This window comes from Heloderma suspectum, chromosome 4 (assembly GCF_057233095.1).
Source record: "Heloderma suspectum isolate Gila_16-S chromosome 4, 16-S_ref, whole genome shotgun sequence".
NCBI classification, from domain to species: Eukaryota; Metazoa; Chordata; class Lepidosauria; order Squamata; family Helodermatidae; genus Heloderma; species Heloderma suspectum.
In genome coordinates this window covers 65,707,318-65,735,096 of record NC_139461.1, presented here as the reverse complement: position 1 = coordinate 65,735,096, position 27,779 = coordinate 65,707,318, and the positions used below count along the sequence as shown (strand labels likewise).

Genomic DNA, 27,779 nt, shown 5'->3' with positions numbered 1-27,779 from the left:
CAATCCGTTGTTCCATGTCTGGTTCTCACTGTTGCTTCTTGGCCCTCGTACAGGTTTCTCAGGAGACAGGTGAGGTGGCCTAGTACTCCCATCTCTTTAAGAATTTGCCACAATTTGTTGTGATCCACACAATCAAAGGCTTAAGCATAGTCAATGAAGCAGAAATAGAGGTTTTTCTGGAATTCTCTTGCTTTCTCCATGATCCAGCGAATGTTGGCGATTTGATCTCTAGTTCCTCTGCCTCTTCGAATCCCAGCTTGTACTTCTGGTAGTTCTCGGTTCACATACTACTGAAGCCTGGCTTGTAGGATTTTTAGCATAACCTTGCTGGCATGTGAAATGAGCGCAATTGTATGGTAGTTTCAACACTCTTTGGCATTGCCCTTCTTTGGAATTGGAATGTAAACTGACCTTTTCCAGTCTTGTGGCCACTGTTGAGTGTTCCAAATGGGTTGGCATATTGAGTGCAGCACTTTCACAGCATCATCTTTTAGGATTTTAAATAGCTCAGCTGGAATACTGTCATCTCTGCTAGCTTTAATAGTAATGCTTCCTGAGGCCCACTTGACTTCACTCTCTAGGTTGTCCGGCTCAAGTTCAGTGACCACACTATCATGGCTATCAGGGACATTAAGATCTTTCCTGTATAGTTCTTCTGTGTATTGTTTCGACCTCTTCTTAATCTCATCTGCTTCTGTTGGGTCCCTGCCTTTTTTTGTCCTTTATCATGCCCGTCTTTTTATAAAACGTTCCCTTGAGATCTCCAATTTTCTTAAAGAGATCTCTAGTCTTTCCCATTCTATTGTTTTCTTTGATTTCTTTGCATTGTTCATTTAAGAAGGCCTTCTTTTCTCTCCCTGCTATTCTCTGGAACTCTGCATTCAGTTGGATATATCTTCCCCTTTCTCCCTTGCTTTTCATTTCCCTTCTTTCCTCAGCTACTTGTAAAGCCTTATCAGACAGCCACTTGGCTTTCTTGCATTTCATTTTCTTGGGGATGGATTGAGTTGCTGCCTCCTGAACAATGTTACAGAACTCCGTCCATAGTTCCTCAGGCACTCTGTCTATGAGGTCTAATCCCTTAAATCTATTCCTCACCTCCACTGTATATTCATGAGGGATATGACTGAGGTCATACCTGAATCGTTTAGTGGTTTTCCCTATGTTCTTCAAGTTAAGCCGAAATTTTGCAATAAGAAGCTCATGATCTTGTTTTTACTGATTGTATAGAGCTTCTCCATCTTTGGCTGCAAAGTACATATCAATCTGATTTCGATATTGACCATCTGGTAATGTCCACGTGTAGAGTCGCCTCTTGTGCTGTTGGAAAAGAGTGTTTGCTATGATCAGCGTGTTCTCTTGGCAAAACTCTATTAGGCTCTGTCCTGCTTCATTTTGTACACCAAGGCCATGTTTGCTTGTTATCCCAGTGATTTCTTGACTCCCTACTTTAGCATTCCAATCCCCTATGATGACGAGGACATCTTTTTTGTGTGTTAGTTCTAGAAGGTGTTGTAGGCCTTCATAGAACCGATCAACCTCAGCTTCTTTGGCATCAGTGGTTGGGGCATAGACTTGAATTACTGTGATGTTGAATGGTTTGCCTTGGATTCGTACTGAGATCATTCTATCGTTTTTGAGATTGTACAACGGTACTGCTTTTCCCACCCTTTTATTCACTATGAGTGCTACTCCATTTCTTCTAAGAGATTTTTGCCCACAGTAGTAGATATAATGGTCACCTGAATTAAATTCGCCCATGCTTGTCCATTTTAGTTCGCTGATTCCCAAGATGTCAATGTTCAATCTTGCCATCTCATGTTTGACCACCTCCACCTTACCTTGATTCATTGACCTTACATTCCAGGTTCCTAAACAATATTGTTCTTTACAGCATCAGCTTTTCTTTTCACCACCAGACACATCCACAGCTGAGTGTCCCTTCGGCTTTGGCCCAGCCACTTCACTCTTTCTGGTGCTACTTGGAAATTCCCTCTGCTCTTCCCCAGTAGTATATTAGACACCTTCCGACCTGAGGGGCTCATCTTTTGGTGTCATCTCTTTTAGCCTTGTGATATGTTCCATGGGTTTTTCTTGGCAAGAATACTGGAGTGGGTTGCCATTTCCTTCTCCAGTGGACCACATTTTGTCAGAACTCTCCACCATGACCTGTCTGTCTTGGGTGGCCCTGCACGGCATAGCTTATGGCTTCACTGAGTTACACAAGCCCCTTCACCACAACAAGACAGTGATCCATGAAGGGGCATCTACTCTGTATCGGTCTACTAAACATCTGTGTGCACGGGGAAGCATTTCAGTGCTAGAATCAATTGCAGCTACCACTTCTCACTACCTTTTCAAGAAACTGGGAACTTTTCCGTCCAGTTCTCCCAAAACAGCAGATGAAGGAATGAGCCCATGTTGGGCATATAGTGCTTAAAAACAAAAGGTGGGTCCTCACTTGAGGAAATGTGTCTCATAACTTCACATACGAGTTCACAGCTGCTAAAGTAATCTAGCAGGAAGTTTCCTCGCCAGATGAAATCCACCAAGGGCACAATCCCATGGCCTCTAGTCTGCAGCTAGACTGCATAGGAGTGGCTGGCTCTTGAGAAACGGCCTTGGAGCCCGTGCGCCAAGGTCGGTTCCCGAAGAACTGACCTCCCCGCCCAGCACTGCCTTGTAGGCAGCGCGGATTGGCCCCACGCTCTGTGCTTGGAAGAGTAATGCAGGGTGGGGAAAATGGGGCATTCCCAGGGGCGGGGTGGGGCGGAGATGTTGGAAGTGCCAGTACAACACTTCCCATGTGTCAACCGGCCGCCTTTCCCCATGTTCTGAGGTCCCATGGCTAGACAGCTGGAATTGGCTGTCTAGCCATGAAAGCAGGCAGGGGAAGCTGTGAGGAGATCCACTCCTCACTGCTCCTCCTGCCCTGTGCTGGATAGGTGGTTGCCCCCAGGATCCAGACAGGATTGCTCCCTAAGTGTTGGTTCACTTATACTTTTTGTGGGTACGTTCATGCTGCTTCACAAGCTATTTTCAAATAGCCGAGAGAGTGGACGCTCCCCCTTACAACAACGTTCTCATTCAGCCAGGAAAAAGTGTGCCTAGAAACCCTCTTCTTGTGTCTCTGTAATGTAGGTGCCTTCCTGAAAGTGAGCGGGGGTAGGCTCTACATCTCCCCAGACATTGGCAAATCTTCCCAGAGCAAGGAAGACTCGGTAAAACATAGAAAAGTCCACCAAGGTCTTAGGAAAAGGCAGAAAAACAGTTCCAACTGTTTAACTGGCCGGCTGGGGAGAGAGTAGAAGAGGTATCCCTGTCCTAATACTCTGTGCCCCTTGGACCCCTCCCCCCAAAGTCTCCAGGCACAGAAGGGGTGATGAGGAAGTTTTCCTTGCAGCATGCAGTGAGGCTCTTTGGGGGAAGGGGCAAAAGATTCCTAGCACTTCATGGCTGCACCTGCTCCACCTGCTCGCTGCGTGTGAACATAGTGAAGAAAACAAAGTCTGTGTTATTTTTACATGTATCTGAAGTACTTGATTTAAATAGGCCTGGCTAGATGTTTCAGCTCAACTCCAGGGCATCTCACATGAAAAGAATACAAGAAGAAAACCCTAAACAACGGAGTAGAATTAGTACTATTGAAAGTACATTTAGCACTAACAAGGCGTTATGCTCCGTGGACAGCCCACAAGGGACACAAACACTGTTCACAGCATTGTTGGGGAACCGTTTATGTGCCGGGCCTGTTTTGAGAGCAGTTTTCCAACTGCCAGCCCAGACAGACGATTCAGAAGGGTGGGTGGTCTCGAAGCCACTGAGAGGTCCAAGAGAATCAGCAGGGTCACGCACCTGTTCTCCCTCTCTTGGCCAGGATCATCCCTCATGTTGGCCTTGGCAGTTTCTGTTCCAAAACCAGCCCTGAAGCCCAGCAGAATTGGAACTTGATAATTAGTGCCAGCAACCACCTGCTCAAGCACCTTGCCCAGGAAGGGGCTATTAGCAACTTACTGTCCTCTAACAAAGCCAATGGTTATTAACATCTTCTGGGTCCGTGTGAGGCTTAATCAAGAGTGGCCTGATAACTGCCTCCTTTAAAGCAGCTGACAACCTCCTGGACCTAACTGGACATTGCCTCCCTATTAGACATAAGAAGGCATGAAGGGTGGTTGACCAGACTTGGCCAAGCACCTTGTCCACAGCTTCAGGCCTCAACCATCGAAACCCATCCATTACAACTGAATCAGATGGTGCCCTGAACACGTCTACTAATGGAACTACATTAACAGTGGTGTCCATGTCATGCCGAAGGTAAATGATCTTATCTTCAAAGTGTTGTGCAAACCTGTCACAGCAATCTACCAAGGTTTCCACCACCTCTCCCTCCCCAGATTGCAAAAGACCATGAACCACTTGGAAAAGGTCCTCTGCACAACACTGAGAAGATGCAGTGCTAATGGAAAAGATCTCCCTATTTGCCACCATCATCCCCACAAGTTTGGCTCGATGATGAATTCTAACCTGGGTTCGGTCAGGTTTGGCACTAGTTTTCCTCCACCTGCATTCTAGCCATCTTCCCACTTACTTCATTGCCCCCAGCTCCGGTGGGAAGTTACCCATGATCTGCTCAGAGGGAGAGGGTGCTTGACAGCGATAATGTGAACTGCCCTATGGCTTTTCTACACGAGGCTGTTAATCCTCTGCATCGACTTTCTGTTTCCTCGCTAAACTGAGATTAAACCAGTACAGGAGGAGTCTTTCTTTTACTGCTTTTCCACTACATAACCTCTAGGTGGCATTGTAGTATACCACAATAGCACAAATACACACAAGGAAATCACCTTTTCTTTTACAATCAGAAATAATACCCCATTTTCCCTGGTCTTAAAAAAAGCTCTCAGAAAGTGCAGATTACAAATGGAAGTGAAACTGTAGGGTCGCACCATTGTCTCAAAAATCTATAAACACCTATAATTAGGGAATGATGAGCACACAACAAAGACCTCATGTAGAAAAGCTCCTAGTCATCTCTGCATTCCATGACTACTCAGGGGTTCGACAGGAGCATGAGCCCCACCAGCATGAAAACCCACCGAGAGAGAGACCTCTGGAATCCATCCGAATCCATTTAGAGCTGCTTGGGAGGATCACTGCAGAGAGATCATATCCATGCAGGTCATTATTCACACTATTCATCTTTGTGATGCTTCCCAAAGCGTTCCCCAAGGGCTCTCAGTACATTTCCTGGTATTTTCTGGTGTTTGTCTCGCAAAGCTTCGAACGCAATTTTTGCCTATTAGAAGGAAAGAGGGAGGAAAGCCCCATAGGTTTAGAATCAAAGGTATACTTAGGGCCTTGCTATAAAAGAGGCCATAATTCTAACAAGTCATTTAAACTTCCCCTTTTCACATCATTACAATTTAGCATTGTAGTCCAATTTTCACCTATGTTGGAGAAATCATGCCACCATCGGCTGTTGTATACTGGCAGAGAGTGACAATCATTTCCTTTCTCCATCTTCACTTGACATCAGCTCCAGATGCTCTTGGATGAGACCGTTTATCTGGCTCCATGTGAGTCATGGCTCAAATGGGGCTTTGGCATGGAAACTGCTTTGATCGCCCTGTATGATGACTAGGGGTGGGCAACTCCCCCGATGTCCTTTCCGGAGGGGGTTCTGCCACAGTGACGTCTGGGCCACTTGGGGCCCCATGGATTTCTCCGCAACCCTGCTGCATCCACTGGAGTTCGTAGAGCAGCTTTCCAGCTTTCAAAAAGATTTGATATGCTAATTGTATGGAGTTTGTTCTCCAGTATACGTCTGCAATGTGGCTGGTAAGAATCCTTATGCTGGAAAGGTTACAAGCCCAGTTCTTACCATGAGTTCTTATGCTATATGAAAGTAAGATAAGCTTGGGATCACACTGGGAGACCACAGAGAGTCTTCTTACCCAGGGAAGTGTGGGCTCTCCCATGCCGGAGGCCTTCAAGATGAGGCTGGGTAGCCATCAGTCCGGGATGCTGTGACTTGGATTCCTGCACTGAGCAGGGAGTTGGACTCGATGGTCTTCTAGCCCCTTCCAACCCCGCTATTCTATGAATATTGAAATTAGTGTGTCATCAGCATACTGATGGCTACATACTCCAGAACTCTAGGTGACCCTACTCAATGGAGTCATGTAGATGTTAAATAGCATGGTAGACAAACCCAACCCCCGCTGAACCACACTACACAGGCTGCAGAGTTGAGCAATATCCCTCAAGCACCACCTTCTGGAGCTGACCATCCAAATAGGAATGAAACCACCTCAAGGACTCCACCCTTCCAGGTCAGACAGTAATCCCAGAAGGATACCATGGCTGATGATTCTGAAAGCCCCTGAGAACTCAAGGAGAATCAACACGGTCACACTTTCCCTGTCTGTCACGACATAGGTCATCATTAGGGATGCTGGAGAAATCTGCTGCGGACTCAAATGAGGCTGGATTCCAAATAGAGGACTGGCCGCTTTCACCTCGGCATCTGCAAGACGGCTCTCCAGCTTTCAAAAAGATGTGACAGGCTAATGGAAGCTGCCATTAGCCTATCACAGGAAAATTCCAACCATAACTGGTATATTTTACGCCATTTGTGGCAGTAAAGCATTACCATTTGTAAGTTGCTGCCTTTTACGGCTGTATTTACATGAAGTTTGTTAGTAATACTTCTCCCTCCTTCTATTTCTCTTCTGTCTTTTGCAATAGTGTTTCCTCAGTTTCCTATGCTCCTTCTATTGTGCCTACTTCATATTCTTCAAATTATTTGGTTATGAGTGCTAGCATTTCTCTGCTAATGGATAAGATGTTCCTGCTTCATCTTCATCCTTTTCTACTTTTTTGTCCTTCCTACCCATCATTAAAAAATGCATGATTTTCCCAGATGTAGGACCTATTTCCATTCAATCTGTAAAGGCTATAACTGTCAGTAATTACTTCTGCCACTAATTCATTTAGCTACAAGATTAATCAAATGTTGAGAATGTAGAGTTGGTGAATTTAAATAAATCACTTTATTCAATTGCTTTGTCCAGAAAATTATTTATAAGAGATTACTATAATTTGAATTCATTTAAATTCTTTCTAATAAAAGTTAGGATTCCTCATTAGCTGGCCTCCCCAGTCCCCTCCCCTCCCCTGCCCATGGGAACGCCCCCTTTCCCTCCTCTCTAAGGTTGCATTTGGGACTTTGGAGAGGCAGCCAGCACGGTTCCCTCTGCTCCAGCTGTGAGGGGGAGGGGGTGGGGAGCTCCAACTCCGTGGTCCAAGGTCAGAGCACTGACTCTGACTTTGGATTGGGGAATCTGAGCTGTCCTCTGGCACCCCAGATGTGACCAGGGACCAGAGGATAGCTGTCTTAACTGTGGGTCTCTACGAATGTGTGGATGGGCATACGCGTGGTCAGAGAGGACACTCAATAACACCCCTCAATGTACAGTTCAGTATCCTGTACATCCTGCAGGCTTACAGCTGCTTGTCAGGACATTGAGCGTGGGGGTTGGCAGGGGTTCAAACTTATAGATCTTTTTACTTACAAACTTACATACTTCTGTGTACTCAGGGAGTCCCATGTGAATGTAGAGATTACTGTCTCATTTTTGGGTGAGCCAATTTGTTGATTCCAACCTCATAGGCACTAGACAATTTGAATTCATTTTTAGTATGTATGATAAATGAATAAAACATTCATGATTATTAATCCCAACACTCACATGACCTTCTCCTCATGGTTTCCCAGAATCTTAGGGCACTTACTTTTTCAACTAGTTGTTCAGCAGTTATATCTGGATCATATGGAATTGGTTGTCCAATATATGTTCGAAATTTGACTGGTAAGTATCCAAATGCAGGAAAAGTTACGAACCCAGTTTTTTCATTAAGCCATCTCATTAGACCTGTATATGAAATCAACATAAGTTGGTGATGAGGTATTGAGAGACTCTCCTGGGAAACCTGTACGAGGGCCAAGAAGCAACAGTAAGAACCGGACATGGATCAACCGATTGGTTCAAAATTGGGAAAGGAGTATGACAAGGCTGTATATTGTCGCCCTGCTTATTTAACTTATATGCAGAGTACATCATGAGAAATGCTGGGCTAGATGAATCACAGGTCGGAATTAAGATTGCCGGGAGAATTATCAACAACCTCAGATATGCAGACGATACCACCCTAATGGCAGAAAGCAAAGAGGATCTAAAGATCCTCTTTTGGAGGGTGAAAGTGGAGAGTGCAAAAGCTGGTTTGAAACTCAACATTAACAAAACTAAGATCATGGCATCTGGCCCCATCACTTCCTGGCATAGAGAAGGGGAAGAATTGGAAGCAGTGACAGATTTATTTTCTTGGGCTCCAAGATCACCGCAGACGGTGACTGTAGCCATGAAATTAAAAGACGCTTGCTCCTTGGGAGGAAAGCTATGGCAAACCTACACAGCACAGTAAGAAGCAGAGACATCACCTTGCTGACAAAGGTCCGTCTAATCAAAGCTATGGTTTTCCCAGTAGTAACGTATGGCTGTGAGAGCTGGACTATAAGGAAGGCTGAGCACCAAAGAATTGATGCTTTTGAACTGTGGTGCTGGAGAAGACTCTTAAGAATCCCCTGGACTGCAAGGAGGTCAAATCAGTCAATCCTAAAGGAAATCAACCCTGACTGCTCATTGGAAGGACAGATACTGATGCAAAGAGAAAATTCCCTGGAAAAGACCCTGATGCTGGGAAAGATTGAAGGCAAAAGGAGAAGGGGATGACAGAGGATGAGATGGCTAGATAGCATCACCGATGCAATGGATATGAACTTGAGCATACTCCGGGACAGGGCAGAGGACAGGAAGGCCTGGTGTGCTATGGTCCATGGGGTCACAAAGAGTCGGACATGACTGAATGACTGAACAACAACAAACAATTGAGAGACTGAAGAGAGTCTTCTGGAAATTAGCCGGGGCTTTGCTTGCACATGTAGCATCTGTTTTGAAAAATCTGAGGAAATTAGCATGAGTCACCACATATGTCATGGCTGCAATCTATAAGCTCTGTGGATAGAAAGCATGAATACTGATGCATTCACAGGTATTTCTCATCAGAGAAATGTATGGAATGCCTCTGAGAACATGTAAAGTTTTGCATCACATCCATTGCCATGCTCCGTAATAAAAATGTAGGAGAAGGGAAAACCCGCGTATACCACACTTTAATCAGCTTTCAGAATAGATATGGAAGCCTACCAAATTCCTATGTGCATAAACTAGATTAAAAAAATACCTACAGCCTGACCTCTTGCTTTTTTTCCTCAGATGTAAGTCCTGCTGTATACAACAAGGATTACTCCTAACTAAGGGTGCATAGGTATGCTATCAACAAAATACACTCCTAAGAAAGTATGAAGTGTAACTTACGAATCTTTCCATATGTCCTGTATCCCTCTTGCAGATTCTGTGTAAATATAGGGATGATGGGCTAAAAGAGATCAAAAGACAGACATTATTACAACTTTGTTGTTGTCGCTTCAGCCCATGTAGATCACTGAAAATGCAGAGCTTGGACACGTGGAGAGGAGAAACTTGATGAGATATCCTCTAGGGTTCTGTCACCAGCTAAGTGTATTGAAGGGTCATTTGGAGAAGTGAATGGGGAATGGCAGACCAGGCTCCTATCTCCCAAGGATGTCCTGCTACCTCCCTTCTCCATGGAGTTACTACTCCTCTTTTGCTCCTGAGGTTCGCAAAATTGAACCTGGTTGCGGCATAGTCACACTTAAAGGCCTGGTTTGGACGCTCAGTTCCTGGCTCACTGAACTGGACTTGGCACCTGGAAAGAGGGGACAGGACAGAGCTGTCCCTCAGTTTCCCTGCCCTTGCATCCAACAAGAAGGCAGCATGGCCCTCTAACAGTTTTTCTGTCTTAACAGCCCATAACATTCATGAAGGAGGCAGGGTGATGGCAGTATAAAAGCCCCATCTGGAAGCACCCTACGAATAATGTAATTGTCAACTTCTTTCTTAGTACCAAACTAGGCAGGATGTTAAATGCATCTTTGCTTTTCTACTTGAAGAATTTTTTTTTTTTTTTACCGCAACCTGGTGTTACGTTTCTTGGATTTAATATAGTAGCAATTAATCTCTGGCTACTTCAGAAGACACCAGCCACAGTTCAGCGTTCTTTGTCATCACTAAACAGAATTTTATGTTCTGAATGAAGTAGCTTCTTGCCTGAACAGGTAAACAAATTAAGAAGTACATCAGTTGAAGGGCTGGAACTGCATAGGAGGTGAATTAAAAGGAACACACTGCAGTTGAGAAGATCATTAACAGGGCTGAACAAAATTACACCACAAATAAACCCTCAATCCACAAGGGGGATGTACATTTAGCTTACTTAAAACCTAAAGATAAATCTAAAGAAATTGTCATGATTCTTTTCTTTTCTTTATACTCTCTGGCCGTACAGCCTTTATCCACATTTGCCAAGGCTGATTGGTGCCTCCAAAGATGCTGTCAGCCTTAGGCAAATGCTGGGACGGCTGTGCTCAAAGACAGCACACTGCTGACACCTGCCCTGGCTCCCAAGGGAAGGCATCATTGTCAGGAGGGTCAGGAAATGCCTTATGATGGTGAAGATTCCTTCTGAAAGAGCCTCAAGGCGGCCAAAAGCATGTTAAAACAGATGCATGAATTAATCTCTGGAACCCATGAGAAGCCTCTGCGGTAGCTCTAAGGCTGAAGGGAGCGGGCAGAAGTCCATTCCACCCTTCTCCCCAGGCCTCTAATTGAGGCTGCACAAGGAGACTCTGAGGACACCCCGCACCGCGTCCAGAGTTCCCAGGTCATTTTGCGGGCCTCCCACTGCTGGGTCTCTAGAGCATTCCCCGGCGTGAGAAGTTGAGGATGGCAGGAAGGGCACTCCCTGGTGGAGCTCCCTGGTCCTTAAACATTTGCACATTTCATAGGTAGCTTTTCTGCCTCTTATTCACAAGGTTGGCTGGACTATTTCCTAAGCTAAATATGGAGATGATTTACCAAATATTCCAGAATTTCAAAATACACAACCATGTGGAGTTATCTGCATCATTTCCTCTGTAAAGTTGGTGCAAGGAATGAGAAATATAGAAAAGTAGGAATGAGGACACATACAGTTTGCTTCTTCCTGTGGCCAGGTAATACACATAACCAGCTTGCCTCGTGGTAGCATGAGGCTTATGATGAGGTCACAATTAGCCTGTGACATAAGTACGTAGATTACAACCAGTTGTAAGTAAATAGATTACCACCAATTGTAAGTAAACAATGGGCAGTCAACAGAGTGGAAACAGGCTCAACTGCAGTAACTGCTCTGAAGAGCCATGAAAAGGGAAGCAGCCAATATCTCCCCTTTGTGGGCTTGCTGGAGACTCGGGGAAGTGATGAATGGGAGGAAGATGTTGACAAGTGTTAGTCTAACGCTTCACAGCGGGAGGATTTCATCGCCAAGTGGGAGATATTGTCCGCTCCTTTTTGGTGCACCACTCCTTCTCCCCCTTGTTTTGGTGCCTCTCAATTGTGAAATGGATTCCTCCTTTCGCTCGGCAGTATTTTCCTCAGGTCCTTGGCAGCTGCGCTCATATTAGCCTATATGCAGCCTCGTCTTGTCAGTTTCCTTGTATGTTACTACTCCACTTTGGCACTCCGTTTGACAGCTGAAACATCCAGGGAAATTCACAAGACAAGGCTACACATATCAGACAGGTGAATCTGCACCCTTCTGCCCTTGCGAACGAACATAATAATAATAATGATAATAATAATAATGATAATCTGAACACGTTTGCGTATTTTCAAAGGACCAAATTAATAACAATTTTCAAAGGTTTTGAAAAAGCGATGGTCCCCTCAAAGTACCATTTGGACATCGGTGGCGGGGCAGTCACTGGCGAGGGAAGGTGGAGGTGCTGGTGGCGAGATCACGAAGAGTGGCAGGGTTTTTCGCTGCTCTTGCCAATCAGCACTCTAGCTGATTCCAGCAACCACGATACACTTAGTCTCCTAGGTTCAGATGACACAAAAATGAGGGTATGAACAACCCTAAAACAAGGCATGCATTCTCAGGTTGACTTTTGGAGAGAAATAAGCCACTCTGCAGAAAACGCATCAGGTTTGGGGAATACAACAACCCACCACATCTGGCTGCCCATGCAAACCCAGTCAATATGAGAATCAGAGACAACCTACTCACCACTTTTGCATCTATGGCTACTTGAGCAAACCCTTTACGTTTATTCCAATGAAGATTGTAATTCTTATCTCCATAGTTAATCTCTGGAAGTCCTCCAGGTGAGATACCCAACAGATGCCCTTTCTTCAGAATTTCCACACATTCTTCTCTTGTGTAATGGTGAGCACGACTGACTTTAGCATACATCCGTAGTCCTGCAAAAATTGATTCTTGCTTAATAGACAATACATGTCTGTAAAGGTTTGGAGCCTACAGAGGCAAGGAAAGGTAAAAAGATCAGGCCTAGAGGCCTGGGTTTTTCTACTGGGAGGGGGTATCCCTGACAGGAGTAGTTTCTAGGGACGTCAGAGAAATCTGCTGCGGATTCAAATGAGGCCGGATTCTTTGGAATCTGGCCTCAGGAATCCGCAGTGGATCGGGATCACTTACCTCTGCTCCAGGAGGACTGGACGCGGAACGGCACTCGGCTGCCTCTTGCCAGCCAGAGCCATTCGCCTCTTCCCTGTCCCTGCCTATTGCCATGTCTGAAAAAAAAAATTAAAAAGGAGATCAGGAGGATGTGCCCATAGACTTATACGCAAATAGAGTCATGAATGTTGTGTATAAGTCTATGTGTCCATAAGCTTATACTCAAGATTCACAGCTCTATCTGCACATGCAATCAGCAGGATGTGCCCATAGACTTATACGCAAAATAGAGCTGTGAATCTTGCATATAAGCCTATGGACACGTAGACTTATATGGAAGAATCATGACTCTATTTCCATTTAGTTCTATGGGCACATCCTCCCGATCACCTATTTTTTTTTTAAGACGTGGCAATCGGCAGGGACAGGGAGGAGGCAAACGGCTCTGGCTGGCAGGAAGGAAGGTAAGTGCCCCTAAGCCAGTCCCCCCCCCCCAGAATCCAAGTGGAGCGGAACCGCTCTAGAGGATTCTGGGCGGTGGGGAGGATCGCCTCTCCCCCCACGGATTTCCCACCAGAACAGATGGTGGGGAATCCATACACCCCTAGTAGTTTCATTTCCCCAGAAAAGTTTCAGTTTCATTTCTCCAGTTAAGTTTCATTTCTTCAGGTTTGTAGCAGTACTTATGGTTTTGAGGAAAGAGTTTATATAAAGAGATTGAGAGAGCCAGTAAGAGCAGAGTCAGGAAGACCAGAGAATGAAGAGAGAGTAGGAAGAAGCAGCCTGGAAAAGTCTAAGTGCAGCTAGGGTAAAGGAACTTGCATTTTTGCAACCTTTATTTTCTCTTCATGCCTTTTGTATCACTCAGCTATATTCTGTAAATACCTAGGGATGGCAGAGAATTCCGCCACGGTCTCCAGTGAGTCCGGCCCCCTGAAGTCCGTGGCAGAATGGAACAATCCCCCACGCCACCCCACAAAACCTCCCCAGGACGGAACCTACCTTTTGTCGGCCATACACAGGTGCGAATGGTGCTCCAGTCTGTGGCCGCCATTTCCCTCACTGCAATAGCTGTGATAAGCTACGTAAATGTATACGTAACCTATCACGGCAACGCAGGGACGCAAATGGTGGCAACTACGGCAGCCGCCATTTGCGGCCGCAGCCCAGCAGCAGACAGAGGTCCAGCTGCAGGCGGCCCAGGCCAGCGGCTCCACAGATTTGCCGGGGAGCAGAGCTGGCCGGGGAGCATTCCGGGGGGAGGGACGGATCACCTCACCCTCACCGCGGATCCCCAGAATGGAGCCAAGAAAGTGATCCGCCCACCCCTATAAATACCTTTAATTGTAATTTGCTTGCTTTAATTTACCAGTAAACGGTTGTGGTTAAAGCCGGTGTCTAGAGTGTCAATCCAGACCACCTTACCTGTCTCCTGAGAAACCTGTACAAGGGTCAAGAAGCAACAGTAAGAACCAGACATGGAACAACCGATTGGTTCAAAATTGGGAAGGAGTACGACAAGGCTGCATATTGTTGCCCTGCTTATTTAACTTATATGCAGAGTACATCATGACAAATGCTGGGTTGGATGAATCACAAATCACAGCTATGGTTTTCCCAGTAGTAATGAATGGCTGTGAGAACTGGACTATAAGGAAGGCTGAGAATTGATGCTTTCGAACTGTGGTGCTGGAGATGACGCTTACAAGTCCCCTGGACTGCAAGGAGGTCAAATCAGTCCATCCTAAAGGAAATCAACCCTGAGTGCTCATTGGAAGGACAGACACTGAAGCTGAAGCTCAAATATTTTGGCCACCTAATGCGAAGAGAAAAGTCACTGGAAAAGAGCCTGATGCTGGGGAAGATTGAAGGCAAAAGGAGAAGGGGACAACAGAGGATGAGATGGCTAGATACTAGAAAGCATCACCAATGCAATGAATATGAACTTGAGCACACTCCGGGAGAGAGCGGAGGACAGGAAGGCCTGGTGTGCTATGGTCCATGGGGTCACGAAGAGTCGGATGTGACTTAACGACTGAACAACAAAGAGTGTCAATCACCCCAGGTCTCCAGCCTAAACTCCACATTATTGGAAAGGGGAAGGTTAAAGAAGGAAGGTAGGGCTGTTAAAGAGATAAGACAGCCTTAAGGATCTGCTCAGGGGGTCCAGGTCATAAGGGGAACCCTGATGATATCATGTTTCTTACATGACACAAACAAAACCTTGGACTGTTTGTACAGGACAGTGAATATATTTTTGAGTCACTTTACACATTTGAAATTGTGAGTGTCATGGGTGCTCTCACAAAATGGCTGCCATGACAGAGACTTTAATATTCACAGAATTGCTGCCACAGTGGGCATGGCCAGACACAAAACACCCAACTCCCAGAAGGCAAAGAGGTGGGACTGAAAGAAAAGTAACTTGCCCAAGAAATTAGTTACAAGGGAGAGGTGTGAGATGAGCTCCAGAACACGAAACAACTCCTTTGAACCCAAAGAAAGGTGGCGTTGCCCATCTGCTTTGACCATGCCAACCTTCCAGTTGGTTGTTTTTGATGTAAAAATGCTGAAGAATAAAAATCAGGAGCGGCAGTGAGCCTGGTAGGCAGGTCAACCTGGGCACACTGGTGCCCCTGGCCTCCACATTGGAGACCCCAGGATTAGGGATTCTGCTGCTGCCCTTCAGTCTCAGTGTCTGAGCTCACAGAGGTGCCCTAAGAATCAGTGCTGAGGACTCCCAGGCGTATAGCCATGGGTGACCTCAGCATCACTTCCTGGTTAGATTAAGGCTCGCAGCAGCCTTTCCCTGCACAGGGGTAGCATACGTATTAGAACAGTTTCCCTGAGACACTGATGGAATCCCAGGGATTCCGGAGAGCCGCTGGGGACTTTTCTGCCGGCATGACTGACCCACAGAACTGAATCCCAAGAAACACTCTCGGCATGGAGATGACACAGGTGGTTGACACCACTGCTCCCAAGTGCTTCCCTCCTCTGAACAGAGCCTGTGACTAGGCACACATGTATGGAAATGGTTACTTAGGAACTTTTCCATCGTGTCGTAGGCTTGTTTTCATTAGCCGTGCTGAGCAACTATGCTGGAAGAAGTACGGAGGAGGGGAGCAACCCAGGGTGCTTATGTCCTGTCACTGCACTCCAGTGGGTTGCTGTGGCAGCCCATTCACGAGTCATTCTCCTTCAAGTGGCTGCTAGCCTTGGTGCTGCAGCTGGAGGGTGTCACTCTTCCTCGGGGCCAGAGTCTCCTCATGGGCCAAGATGTATCATCACCTGGCTCTTGTTTGTTGCGGTCCACATTTGTAGTGAACTATACCCATTCTTGTTTTGGCCACCATTTTGTGCCAGTATACAAGAGCTAGACTACAAAAACTGAAGCGTATTCTGGCACAGAGGCTTCCAAATCTTTCCTTACATATTCTCCACTGGGAATGGATCACTGCAGAGTTCTAGTAAACCCCTGGTCTACTCATGCATGCAGAGCGATGCCACAGAGATGACTGGTTCCTGCCATTTCCCAACAATTCCACTACAATCACCCCACTTGCCTTTGCTATTCTGCTTTTTCCAAGACCCTTCAGTTTGGTAATAACAGGCGTGTTTTTTTAAAAAAAGTTTAAGTACTTTCAATTGTCCTTTCTGAGAAGAGTGGCCACATTGGATCAAAAGCCCACATTTGCTAATGGTGCAGGTGTAGGCTCAAACTAAATGTTAGATAAAGTTCTGTGAAATTTGCTTCATTTATGTTTTTGGTTTTGTTTCTCAATAGCAGCATAGGGGAGGCTGCATCGGAGTAGAAGAAGGGTGTGCGGAGACAGACATTTCCCATCTGTTCCTTTACTGCTCAAGATTGTCACCCAAAAGCATGCTCTCACTCCCTCTTTCTCCCTCTGTGTGTGTGTGAGTGTGTGAGAGATACAGGGTCCTTATATATTCACCATATTGCCACCCCCAGGGTGGAAAACAGTGCTATGAAGAGGGAAACCAGAGAGAAAAGAGTTAAGCACTGTCTCCTCATCCATTCTGTCTCTACCCTCTGGCTGATACATTTAAAAAAAAAAATGGAAAGAAACCTAGAATGCTGTGCAATGTGCACTTTGAGCCTTAATGTATATCCAGTGTACTGAAAATTCCAAAAACAAGTGGCAATGAGAAAATTCCAAAGTGCAAGTTAGAATCCTAATCCAGGCAGTCCTTTGGTTTAAAAAAATAGCTCCCTTACAAAACGTACAGGATCAGTTTTTACCTGGTAGAAAATTAAAGGCTCGGTGAATCACAGAATAGCACCATCTTCCTGTGACTCTGTAGATCCTCCATATAAACAAGAAATAATCCAAAGCTATGGCTCCATGGTAATAAACAATAATCCCTGGTCCTTTTGGTAGATTTTCTATTCCGCAGACTTCATAACCTGTAAATGGTACGACAAGCAATGGCTTCAGTACTGTTTCATGTACATGCAGACGACATTGTTTTCGATCTTTTTAATAGAAGAAAAGAGGATGGAATAAGGAAGGCCAACGAGTAAAATGCTATACCTTAATGTGAAGTTTAAAATACAAAGGCATCAAAAGGTATATTCTTAAGTTAAAAATAAGTTTAGAAGTGAATGTGTGAAGTGTAAATTTGCAATTGCTGTGCCGAAAAACCTGCAGTGGTGAAATTATATCCTCAGTCATGATTAAGGAGGTACAAGCAGGAATGATTTCTGAAAATGCTCACAAAGTAAAAAAACTCTTCCAGGTTTTTAATGCCTGATAGGACAAAAGGAGCACGTGGGAGAGATTTCGAAGGCCAAGAAGGAATTAGGGCCCACTGGAATCAGCTCCACCACTGCTGTTGAGCAACGGTTGCCTTTGGACTTCCCCTCAGAGACCAAGCGTGGTCAGATAATGATGACCTTTTAGTGATATCGGGGGTGTCTGGCTGGTTTCCTTCTAGACTGCATCTGCACTGTCCTGATGAGACTCTTCTGTTGCTGAAACAGTCCTGCTGTTTTCTGGCTTTACTGTGTCTTTACAGGACGTACACAGCTCGGCCTTCTGCAGCTCGTTCTGATGAGTGGTCCTGCAAGTGATGTGCTGCGTCCCGAAGGAGTGCAGTTAGGCAATGTCAGACTCTCAAGGTCATGCGCTTATGCCGTCCTGCCTTCAGATGGCAACTGTATTAATTCCTTTACTCCGGAATGTGCTGCGGCAGCTTTGCTCCGTCCTGCTCATTCTGCTGAGGGGTCCCTTGACTTCTGTCCTAAGGTCTGTACCTGATGACATCACTTGGCTCCAGTCCTCGCCCTTCTGCCCTTTTTTTTAAAAAAAAAGATGGCAGAACTCCCATGCTATGCTGCTCCTGTTGCCCTGGAGCTGGGGTGGCTGGCCTTTTCGGGCTGGGAGACAGCATTGGCCCCCATGGAACCCTTTGGTGGCCTCACGCACGAGCACACACACACTCACACACTCACACCTCCCCCCGCCGACACTCGGATACAGCCATTCACGCACACAGACACACATCCTCCTCCTCATCACAGGGCTCTACCCCTGCCCTGCTAGCAGCGCTCAGGACACCGTCCGCAGCAGTTCACCAGCCATCTTGGTCGGGATCCCTGGGGAGAGGATTGAACCCCCTCTGGAGCCATCAGCGCTCCTTCTGGGGGACAGGGCACGAGAGGGAGCGATCCTGCCTGCCCTGGTTCCCTGCACAGACAGGCTCACGACAGCGCAGCAGACAGCTGTTTGGCCGGGCGCCAGCAGCCTGATTCTGCTGGGAAATGGCACACCAGGGGAGCCATCCCACGCTCCCCGTGTCCCTGCAGCACTGGGCTGCCGCCGCTGTGCCACACAGCCACTTGGCGAGCTCCAGAAAACCCTGGTTTGCGAGAAATCATGGTGCGTGGGGATGACTGTCTTTGCACACCCTGCGTGGCGGTGGCAATGGCAGCGGGGAGCGGTTGGGGTCAAGGCAGCCACGTCCATGACGGCCTCCATTTCAGGAATGGCTCTCAGGGACAGGAACGATGACAGCTGTGTGCGTACATAAGCCAGGTGCTGCTGCTCCCTCCACGGCGCATTTCGCCTGCCGCACGGGCCTCTCTGAGGCAACTGCTTCTGTTCTGAATCGGCCACATACCCTTTCAGTGACCCCAAAGCGTTAGGCAAGTTTGGTTTTTCTTGCATTTTCAAAAGAAAAGTTGATCCATTTTTCCTTACGTAATTCCAGGAAAAATCAAAGGCCGCAACTGCTTCAGGTGCTATGCAAACGCTGTATCTCTGAAAAGGTGCATTGAGAACCTGCCATTCGGAAAGCTTTCCTGAAGTATCTTTATAACTTTAATACCCACTTGGCTCCCCACCCGGAAGGAAGGATGGGGATTGGGTCCAAGACAGAAAGCACAGTGTGTGCCTGGCTTAAATTCAGTTATTCACCATAATGTTCAAGTTATGTTGGGTTGCACAACATTCTCGGCTCATGATCGAATCACATTAAATGGACTGTTGCAATAAAAGAAGAGGATAGCTGGTTTCTCATTTGTCTTCTGAAATGAAGACATATCGCATGAGAGGAATAATTTGAAATCCAGCCCCTTGGAGAGTAAGTGAGAAAATCATGCTTACCATGCAGCGCCCTTCCTAGAAGATCTGTCACAGAGCCCAATATTTGCCTTGGCTTGTCCCATTGTTCACTTGTAAAATCGTCTGGTAAGTCCCAAATTTTTTTAGCAATGAAATAGAATAAACTACTAGTATAGAATATGAATCCCATTACAGCAAAGGGATAATACAATATTGTCAAAATTACTGACATTATCAATGGATACACCAGATAGTTTGGACAACCTTCCAAAATGTAATTTGGCCAAGCCAGAGGTTCTTGCACTAAAGTAGAGTTGGTATTTTCTGCTGTCATCTTCGGAATAAAAGACAAACTCAATAAAATCCTGTCCGTGAACACACAATTTCTTCACTTGTTTCCCCCTGGAAAAAAGAGAGCACACAATTATCAGACTTATAGTACATTCCTAATCCACCAGCTGGAGGGGATCTGATGTGGCAGATGCCCTCCCCCCGCTGGTGGAAAGTGCCCTCCACCTGCCTGTGGCAGCCCCCTCTGCTGGATCTCCTTCCATTCTCCAATCCACACTTTAGCCAGGAATCCACACCATCTGCAAATGTTGCTGGTGGAGTTGCCAAGAAAGTGGGTGTAGCAAAATGGGCCTGGGGAGAATAAATGTATGACTCAGCCAAACCCTCTCCATTCCAAGGGCATACCCACTTCAAAGATGGAAACTGACATCAAGTCAAGTACTGTCATGGTGTAACTAAATTCTCTCATATTGAGTTAACGGGAAATTCAGAAAAACGGCCATGTACATCTGGACCCAATCACAACACATACATAAAACCCACCCAGGCACACCATCACTCAGAAGACAGGTTACACAGTGTGAGGCTGCATCTCCCTGGCCTCATGACTCTCAGAGGCAGAGCTCAAAACCGGGAAGTCTTGTGATGGGAACCTATTGAAGAAAGGCTGCTTTGAACAAGAGAGGGGAGCACATTCCACTCAAAATCCAGACTTTGCAAAAGAAAAGCAAAACCCTCTTCACTGCGCAAGTGGGTGATCATCCATTCTGCTAACACCTTTCTGTCTGGAATCCCTACCGGCTGATCCCACCAGAGTCGCTGCCATCAACACCAGCCTTCCACTCTCAGAAGCGGGACCCTCAGCAGCTAACCCAGGAAAGAGTTGGGAAGGGGAACACATGCCACCATGCGTAACTGCGGAAACCACCATCCTTTCCTATGTGTGTCCACACCGAATCTATGGCATTAAAGTCTGCCAGCACTGTCGGTTCTTTCAGCAGTCTCAGTGCCAAAAAGGTACAGCACAACTTGTACTCCATGGCCCATAAGCAAGTACTCCACCCCAACCACTGAGGCACTGGGCTAGCCATACGTTTCTACTCATGTCGTGCTGTACCAGAAGTGGGAGGTCAAAGCTGCATATGTTGTCCCCACGGACATAGGCCCAGCACGATGAACAAGAGGACACAATACAAGGACCTACAGCACATGCGATTGAGCCTGGGGAGAGAACAATAGAGATACAGGGCACTATGGGTTCCCCTGGACAGGTGATGGGGGGCAGGAATCTGTTGGAGTGTTACTCTAGTGACCGCCCCCCATCTTACGTTCAGCCTGTTTTATGTGTAAATATATCTTATGTCGTGGAAAGTCTCCAGACCTCCTTCTAAGGAAATGCAACCATGAGCAAGTGCTGGAATCCCTGAAACTTCTCACTGCTTGGATCCAGAATCCTCATTCCGTCAGCGGAAGGACCCTGCTTGTGGAATGACACTTCCACATCCTCTCATCTCTCCTGCAGTCCCCCAAGTGCCCCCCAGAATTCCTCCACAGGGTTTGGTGGACTCCTTGGAGATGTGGAGGGCTCGTGGGGGGCTGAAGGGGAGGAGGAGAGGAGAGGATGTGGAAGTCCTTTTCTGCAAGCAGCGTCCTTGTGCTGCTAGAATGGAGAGTTTGGATGCGACCCTCAGAACATATCCTATGTCACATTTCCTGCACTTACAGTATTCTGCTTCAACTTTACAAATCTAGGCTGCAATTAGATTTGAGGATGGTAAACCCTACTCAGTCCAGCTCCTGCCTATAGTGTAAGGAGGTGTAGAAGAGTGCATATATGTGGGGTGGTATGATTTACAGTGCAGCATTTATAGCCTGGAGTGGGAAGATAAACCCACCCTTTCCCACTCCAAATGCTCTCCTTTAGTTAATATCAAAGCATTAAAGGAAATGTTACAGATATACTGTATAAACAGTTATCTCCAGTATGGTATTCATCATCTCAAAGGAGAAAAGTTAGAAGGCATTCTCCTCAAAATGCAAGCAAAGATCGAAATTGCCCTGACCCTTTCCAGCCCCCATATGCATATATATCCCCATCTCTTACCTCTCTCCTGTCAGAGCTGTACTGGAGGCTTCTGCTGTGAAATCAGTTTAGATCTAGTGTTCTGTCTTTCTGAACTTTTAAATATCTCTTTTTGCACCCTCAGCTACTTCTTAATTACAATTCAGTGCAACTAGAAGTTGCCTAACTATTAGGCAATAGAAATGTTTATGTTCATGCATTGTACCTGACTGCTATTTTACTTGAAGGACAAGATGACCTATTTGCCATTCTGAATGGCTACTAGTGGACAAACGGCTTGGAGGACTGAGGCCTACTACTTGCCTTTTATATCCTTGTCCATCCTGGCTTGTGAAATCTACCAGAGCTGGGCTGGATATCTGGACCTCCAAGGTGGTAAATGCCTCCTTGAGGGACACTGATGTCCTTGCACCTTTGAAAGAAGGTGTGGTGAGGCCCTTGTTGAAAAAGACAAATTTAGAGCCTATGGTTTCAGATAACGACCACCCTGCGCCCATTGGCCGTACAACCCTGAAGGGCATCCCACTCACCTTCAAGATGCCGTTTTGTGGAAAACCACGGGTAGGTTTTTTACATAAATGGCCACTTTGCGCAAAATGGTGGCATAAACAGCTCCAGTTATGCTAAATTGCAGATGTAAATGGCAAGCACAGGGGTTCGCAGACTGGTGTCTGGGGTGCCGAGTGGGAGGATGTCCTCTGGACTCCACCCCCTTCCTGGAATTCCACAACATCCCTAATAGAAGTCTCATCTAGAAGCTCCAGCTGCTTCATATAGCTCTTGAACAACATTGAGGACAAGATGGTAGCCTAAGGAACCCACTGCTCAGTTGCCAAGGGGTCGAGGAATGGTCACCCAATGTTACTCTCTGAAATTGTCACCATACGTAAGACTGGAAGCACGTAACACAGTGCCTCCAACACCCATCCCCTGGAGTCAATCCAGGAGGATACCATGATCAATGGCATCAAAATTTGATGAGAGATGAAGCAGAATTAACAGGTTGCACTCCCCCTGGCCCTCTCTCGCCCTTTGTTTGGTGAGCCTTTGGCTTGACAGGTGAGGCGTGTTTGAGGACTGCCTTGCTGACAGCTCCCTCCTTCTGCTCACGCCCCCTTTCCACATGAAGCTCCCTCCTGGTTCTTGTGGAATTCGCAGCCTCATGGGATAGGGGATCCCACTTCTGGCCATCTCTTGCCCTGCTTGAGGTTTCCCTGAGCCCCCTTGGGCCCCTGCCACACTCACCCTTCCATGCATCTGAGCCAGGCCGCCCCATCCTGGTCCCCTGCACGTGGTTCACACTGCCAATGCAATCAGCTCCAGAAACCATGGCAATGGTCAGGGATGATGGGACGTATATTCCAAATTATCTGGTAGGGAACCTGGCCTAAGGGATCCCTTTCTAGCTAGGCTCTCACTGCAAATGAAGACAACACGCAGCTCAGTGCTACTGGCTCAAATAGATCGCTGGTCTTTACGGAGTGTAACCATTGGAGAGATGTGGTCTGCCAGGAAAAGAATCAAATGGAGGATGTTCCCTGCCGCAGGACTCCTTGGGCTTGGAAAAAGACCAGACAGGCAGCAGGGTAGCAGTTTCAGACAGCCTTTGTTGGCTGGAGTGTGGACTATGGCACCTGGGGCATAAGCATCCTGGGGGATGTACGGACACAGGAGCCTCGATGAAGGGAAGTGTTTGGCAGCTGCACTTGGAGCAGCCGGGATCTACAAGAACTTAAGTATTAGGGATGGCGCCGGCACCCATTTCGCTCTGGGAGTTTGGCAGACCACTCATGCCTCCCCACGCTGTTCCCGCTGAGCCCTTGCCCCCACTCAACCCCCCCTCCGTCAATAGCTCATTTATGCCTGTGATCTGGCATGTATGGGCGATTCACGGTGCCATTTTGTGTATAAGTCTATGTGTGCATCTATGCACTTACCATATTTTCGCAACATGGCTTCATGGTGCAAGAAGAGGCTGGGGCCTGGGTGAGTGCAGGCAGTTCGGTGAATGGACATGGGGCTCCAGTGTGGGTCCGGGGGCCTCCGCATCAGGGCACAGGCTGGGCAGGCGCCCAGAGAACCCAGATGGGGGATGCCTTTCCATCCCTAATAAGAACACAAGAAGAGCCATGCCGGATCAGACCAAGGGTCCATCCAGTCCACCATTCTGTTCACAGCGTGGCCAACTAGCTGCCAGTGGAAGCCCCCAAACAAGGCATGAGCGCAACGGCAGCCCTCCCCCTCCAGCTCCCTCGCAACTGGTGCAGATAGGCATACTGCCTCTGATACTGGGCGTAGCAGAGGGCCATCAGCACTAGTAGGCAATGGCAGCCTTCTCCTGTAGGAATGCATCGAGCCCCGTTAAAGTCATCCAAATTGGTGGCCATCACTACCTCTTGCGGTAGCCAGTTCCATAGTTGGAAGCACTTCTTTCTCTCTGTCCGGGATCTCCCGCGCATCAGCGTCATGGGATGAGCCCGGGTTCGAGCATTAGGAGAGGGGGGAATGCCTCCCCATCCACATGCTCCACACCGTGCCTGATTTTGTACACCTGCATTAAGTCCTCCCTACTCTTTTCCCAAGCTACGCAATCCCATCTCGTGCAGCCTTCCCTCGCAGAGGCGTTGCTCCAGCCCCTTGAGCTTGCTGGTGTCTGTGCCGTGCAGGCGTGTGGATGGGCCTCTGCCTTCAGCGCCACTGCATGGCGACTTGGGCGCACACCTGTTGGGCAGCGGTCTGCGGAGTGAAGGGAAGGGAAGGGAAGCCACCAAGGAGCAGCAGGCAACGTCTGTGGTTTATCGTATGGGTGTCAGCATGCCTGGGCAGTGCGTGTTTGAGGAGATAATGTGGTGGAAATGGGGCTACCTGGGAGCAGCAGTCAGCGCATCCGCCTTCCCCTCTGCCATGGGGGGCAGAGGGGCAGAAGGCAGCGGGCGTGCTGTGGCTGCTCCTCTTGCCCTCTTGTGGGTTGTGCTGGGCCTCTGCAGGTGCCGACGACCTGCTTGGAGACAACCTGGGTCTCTGTAGCTGGAAGCAACCTGTTACAGTGAGACAGGAATGCATGGCAAGCCAACAGCCTCCGTGGCTGGGGTATTTGGTGGTGTATTTGGTGGTGGGCCACAGAAAACTGTGCAATGCCTTTCTGGCTCCGAGACTGCTGCAAGAAAAACCATGCTAGCGCTAGCAGACTGCGGTGACACAGCATCTGTGTGGGCTACTGACTTGATGAGTGATCGCACAGGGTTTTCATGGTGGATTGGGTTCCTCTTGAATGGGGGAGGCTCTGTATGACGATTCGTCCTGATCCTGCAAACCTCCAGCGCTTTAGAGGTGAAGCAGTGCCACTTCTCAGGTGGGAGGACTGCAGCAGGACAAGGGCCGGGGTGTGTGTGTGGAGGGGTGAGTCAAGTTGCACACAGCAGCTTATCAAAGCTACTCACAGTAGCTACTCACAGTAGCTTATTAGCCCAGTCATGTGGCAGGACATCATGGACTACTTAAAAACTAAACTACTGTGAGTAGCATATTAAGCCACCTTGGGTTACTGTGACATCTAAGCGTGGCTACTATAGGAATTGAACGTAAATTGTAAACTAAACGCCCGTTCTATGTACAATGTACAGAAATTGATTACTTGTTCATAGCAATTATTTTTAACAGTGTTATTTCAAGCTGTGTTTTACTGTTGGATTTTTCTAAAACTAATTTTTTTTTAGTTCAAGTTCATTTTTAGTTATATGTTGATTGTCCGTATGTTTTATGTAAATGGTTTTTAAACTGTTTATATTGTATTTTAATGCTTTAACTTTTGTAAAGCGCCCAGAGAACTACGCCTGTGGGGTGGTATAGAAATAACAACAACAACTTATGATCGTGCCTTTTATCTTTCTGATTGGGCAGTCAGAGACAAACTAGCATGCTAAACACTCCAGAACAATCACTGCCATCTCCTCTCAGCTGATGATGTCACCCAAGTAAATAGCCAATAATCTTAAAAATTCCACTCTTTAACGTTAACGTTTGCCCTTGTCTTTCAGATTGGACCATTTAAGAACACATTCACAGTCCTGAAACTGTTGGCTTCTTTGTGCTCTGAGACAGTTTGTGCTATAGCTCTGGGACACTGTAATGTACAGCAAGCAAACCCCCACTGCAACAGGCTTCAACAAGAGGGACTGCCCACATTGGAGGAAATTTTGCTAGGAAATACCCCCCCTCCCCCGTTCACCTTCTGGATTACAAGTTGGGCAATCTACCTCTGAATTGTCAATGCTCTCAGTAAAATTTGTAAGGTTAAGTTAACTAACATAGTAAGGGTTACAGAGGGAAGACAGCGAAATAATAGATTTACAGAAAAGTGGTCCTCATTTATAATGTACTGATGTAACTAGGATCAAGAGAATGTACAGCCTTTTGTGTTATTGGGAACTTTGTGATATTTGCTGGTTTTGTTGATAAATTTGATTGTGTTTTATATGGTTGAAATTGTTGATAGTATTTGGTAGTATTAGGTCATTTTGTACACTCCTTTTGTATTTGCTACCTCTAGTTTAACCCACTACACAAAAACGGGGATGGCATATTTGGACAAGTCCTTTTGTACAGCAGTTCATACGGGGGAAACCTCCAGTGCAGTTCCTTCTCCCTGCATGCTATGTTGTTCCATGCCAACAGAAGAGAAAGAGGCTGTTTGAAAACAAAGAATGGATAAAAGCAAGCGCCTACCCCAGCCTTCCCCAGCTTGGTGCCCTCCGGATGTTTTGGGCATCAACTACCATCACCCCATGACAACAAGGGCAATTCTTGGGGACAGTGGGAGTTGTGGTCCAAACCATCTGGGGAGTACCAGGTTGGGGAAGGCTGACCTGCACATAAGATTGTACGCGCTACTAAGGCAGACTGTAATCCTCTATCAGCTAAATCGGGTACAATTTCAAAAGAGAGCGAGTGAGAGAGAGAAGATTGTTCCTGCTGTTTCCCAATAATCAGACCGCAGTCCCCCCACTTGCCATCTTTATTCTGCTTATTTTGCTTTTGCCTCCTCCTCCACCCACTCACCCCAAATAGCAAAATCTTCTTGTGACTCTCTAGATGCGGAAAAAAATAATAACAGTGTAATGGCCTAGTGGTATGGCTGCATGGTAATAGACAAGAACCCCTGGTCCTTTTTGTAGATTTTCTATTCTGCAAAGCTCATAGCCTGTAAATGGAACAAACAGCAATGGCTTCAGTATCGTTTCATGTACATGTAGACCACATTGTTATCTATATCCTTCATAGAAGAATGGAGGATGGTATAAGTAGGGATGTTATGGGGGTTTGGCTGGGGCTTGAAGCCCAGCGAGACATTGCCAGCTTGGCCCCCTGGATGCCAGTCCACAACCCCCACCCCCGCTTGCCTGGTTTGGCATGTGCCAAGCTGGGCAAGTGCATGGCTGCCTCCTTCCTTGCTGAGCCATCATTTTGCAGGAAAACAGTGGATCATCCTGGTTTGCAGATGTCCATCTGTGCAAATGCTGGCCGTAAAGGGACCATTTACACAAGATTACAAATATAAATGGACCATTTATGCTTTTAATGCTGCCATTTGTGCACATGGACATTTACAAACAAAGACAAGCTGCCATTTTCTGCAAAATGATGGCTCGGGAGGAAGTGGATGGTCATAGGCTGGGCACCCACAGACCACCCAGCTCAGCACATGATGCAGTGAACAGGGGCAGGCAGCCGGCAGGGGCATGACCCGGCCCCTGCAGAGTTCGCCAATCCCTAGGCATAAGGAAGGCCAGAGAGTAAAATGCTACGCCTTTACTGTGAAGTTTGAAAGGTTAAAGGTATCAAAAGTTATGATCTTAAGTTAAAATTCAGTTTAGAAGTGAAAGTGTGGTGTCTACATTCACAATTGCTTTGCTGAAGAACCTGCAGGGGGGAAACTATACCCTTACTCATGATTAAGGAAGGTACCGTCAGGAATGACTTGTGAAAATGCTCACCATCAAAGTAAAACCTCAGTTTGGATACTGTCGGGTTTTTAATGCATTCCCGATAGGTAGGGATGGCGGAGAATTTCTGAGAATTTCTCCACGAATCTCAGTGAGGCCGAATGCCAACGCAGTCGGCCCCCCGAAATTGGCGGTGAAATTCTCCGCCCTCCCCGCCCC

At 46.9% G+C, this 27,779-nt stretch overlaps 1 protein-coding gene across 1 annotated transcript; it reads right to left on the bottom strand.

Moving 5' to 3' along the window:
* Nucleotides 1-5,191: 5,191 nt before the first annotated feature.
* On the bottom strand, nt 5,192-19,578 carry LOC146346955 (DGAT1/2-independent enzyme synthesizing storage lipids-like). The gene is made up of 6 exons (XM_084849511.1): nt 19,287-19,578; nt 16,922-17,086; nt 12,250-12,443; nt 9,438-9,498; nt 7,795-7,934; nt 5,192-5,296 (listed from the first exon to the last, which is right to left on the bottom strand). The coding sequence occupies exons 1-6, from the start codon at nt 19,576-19,578 to the stop codon at nt 5,192-5,194; spliced, it is 957 nt and encodes a 318-aa protein (XP_084705637.1).
* Between the last annotated feature and the right edge of the window lie 8,201 nt (nt 19,579-27,779).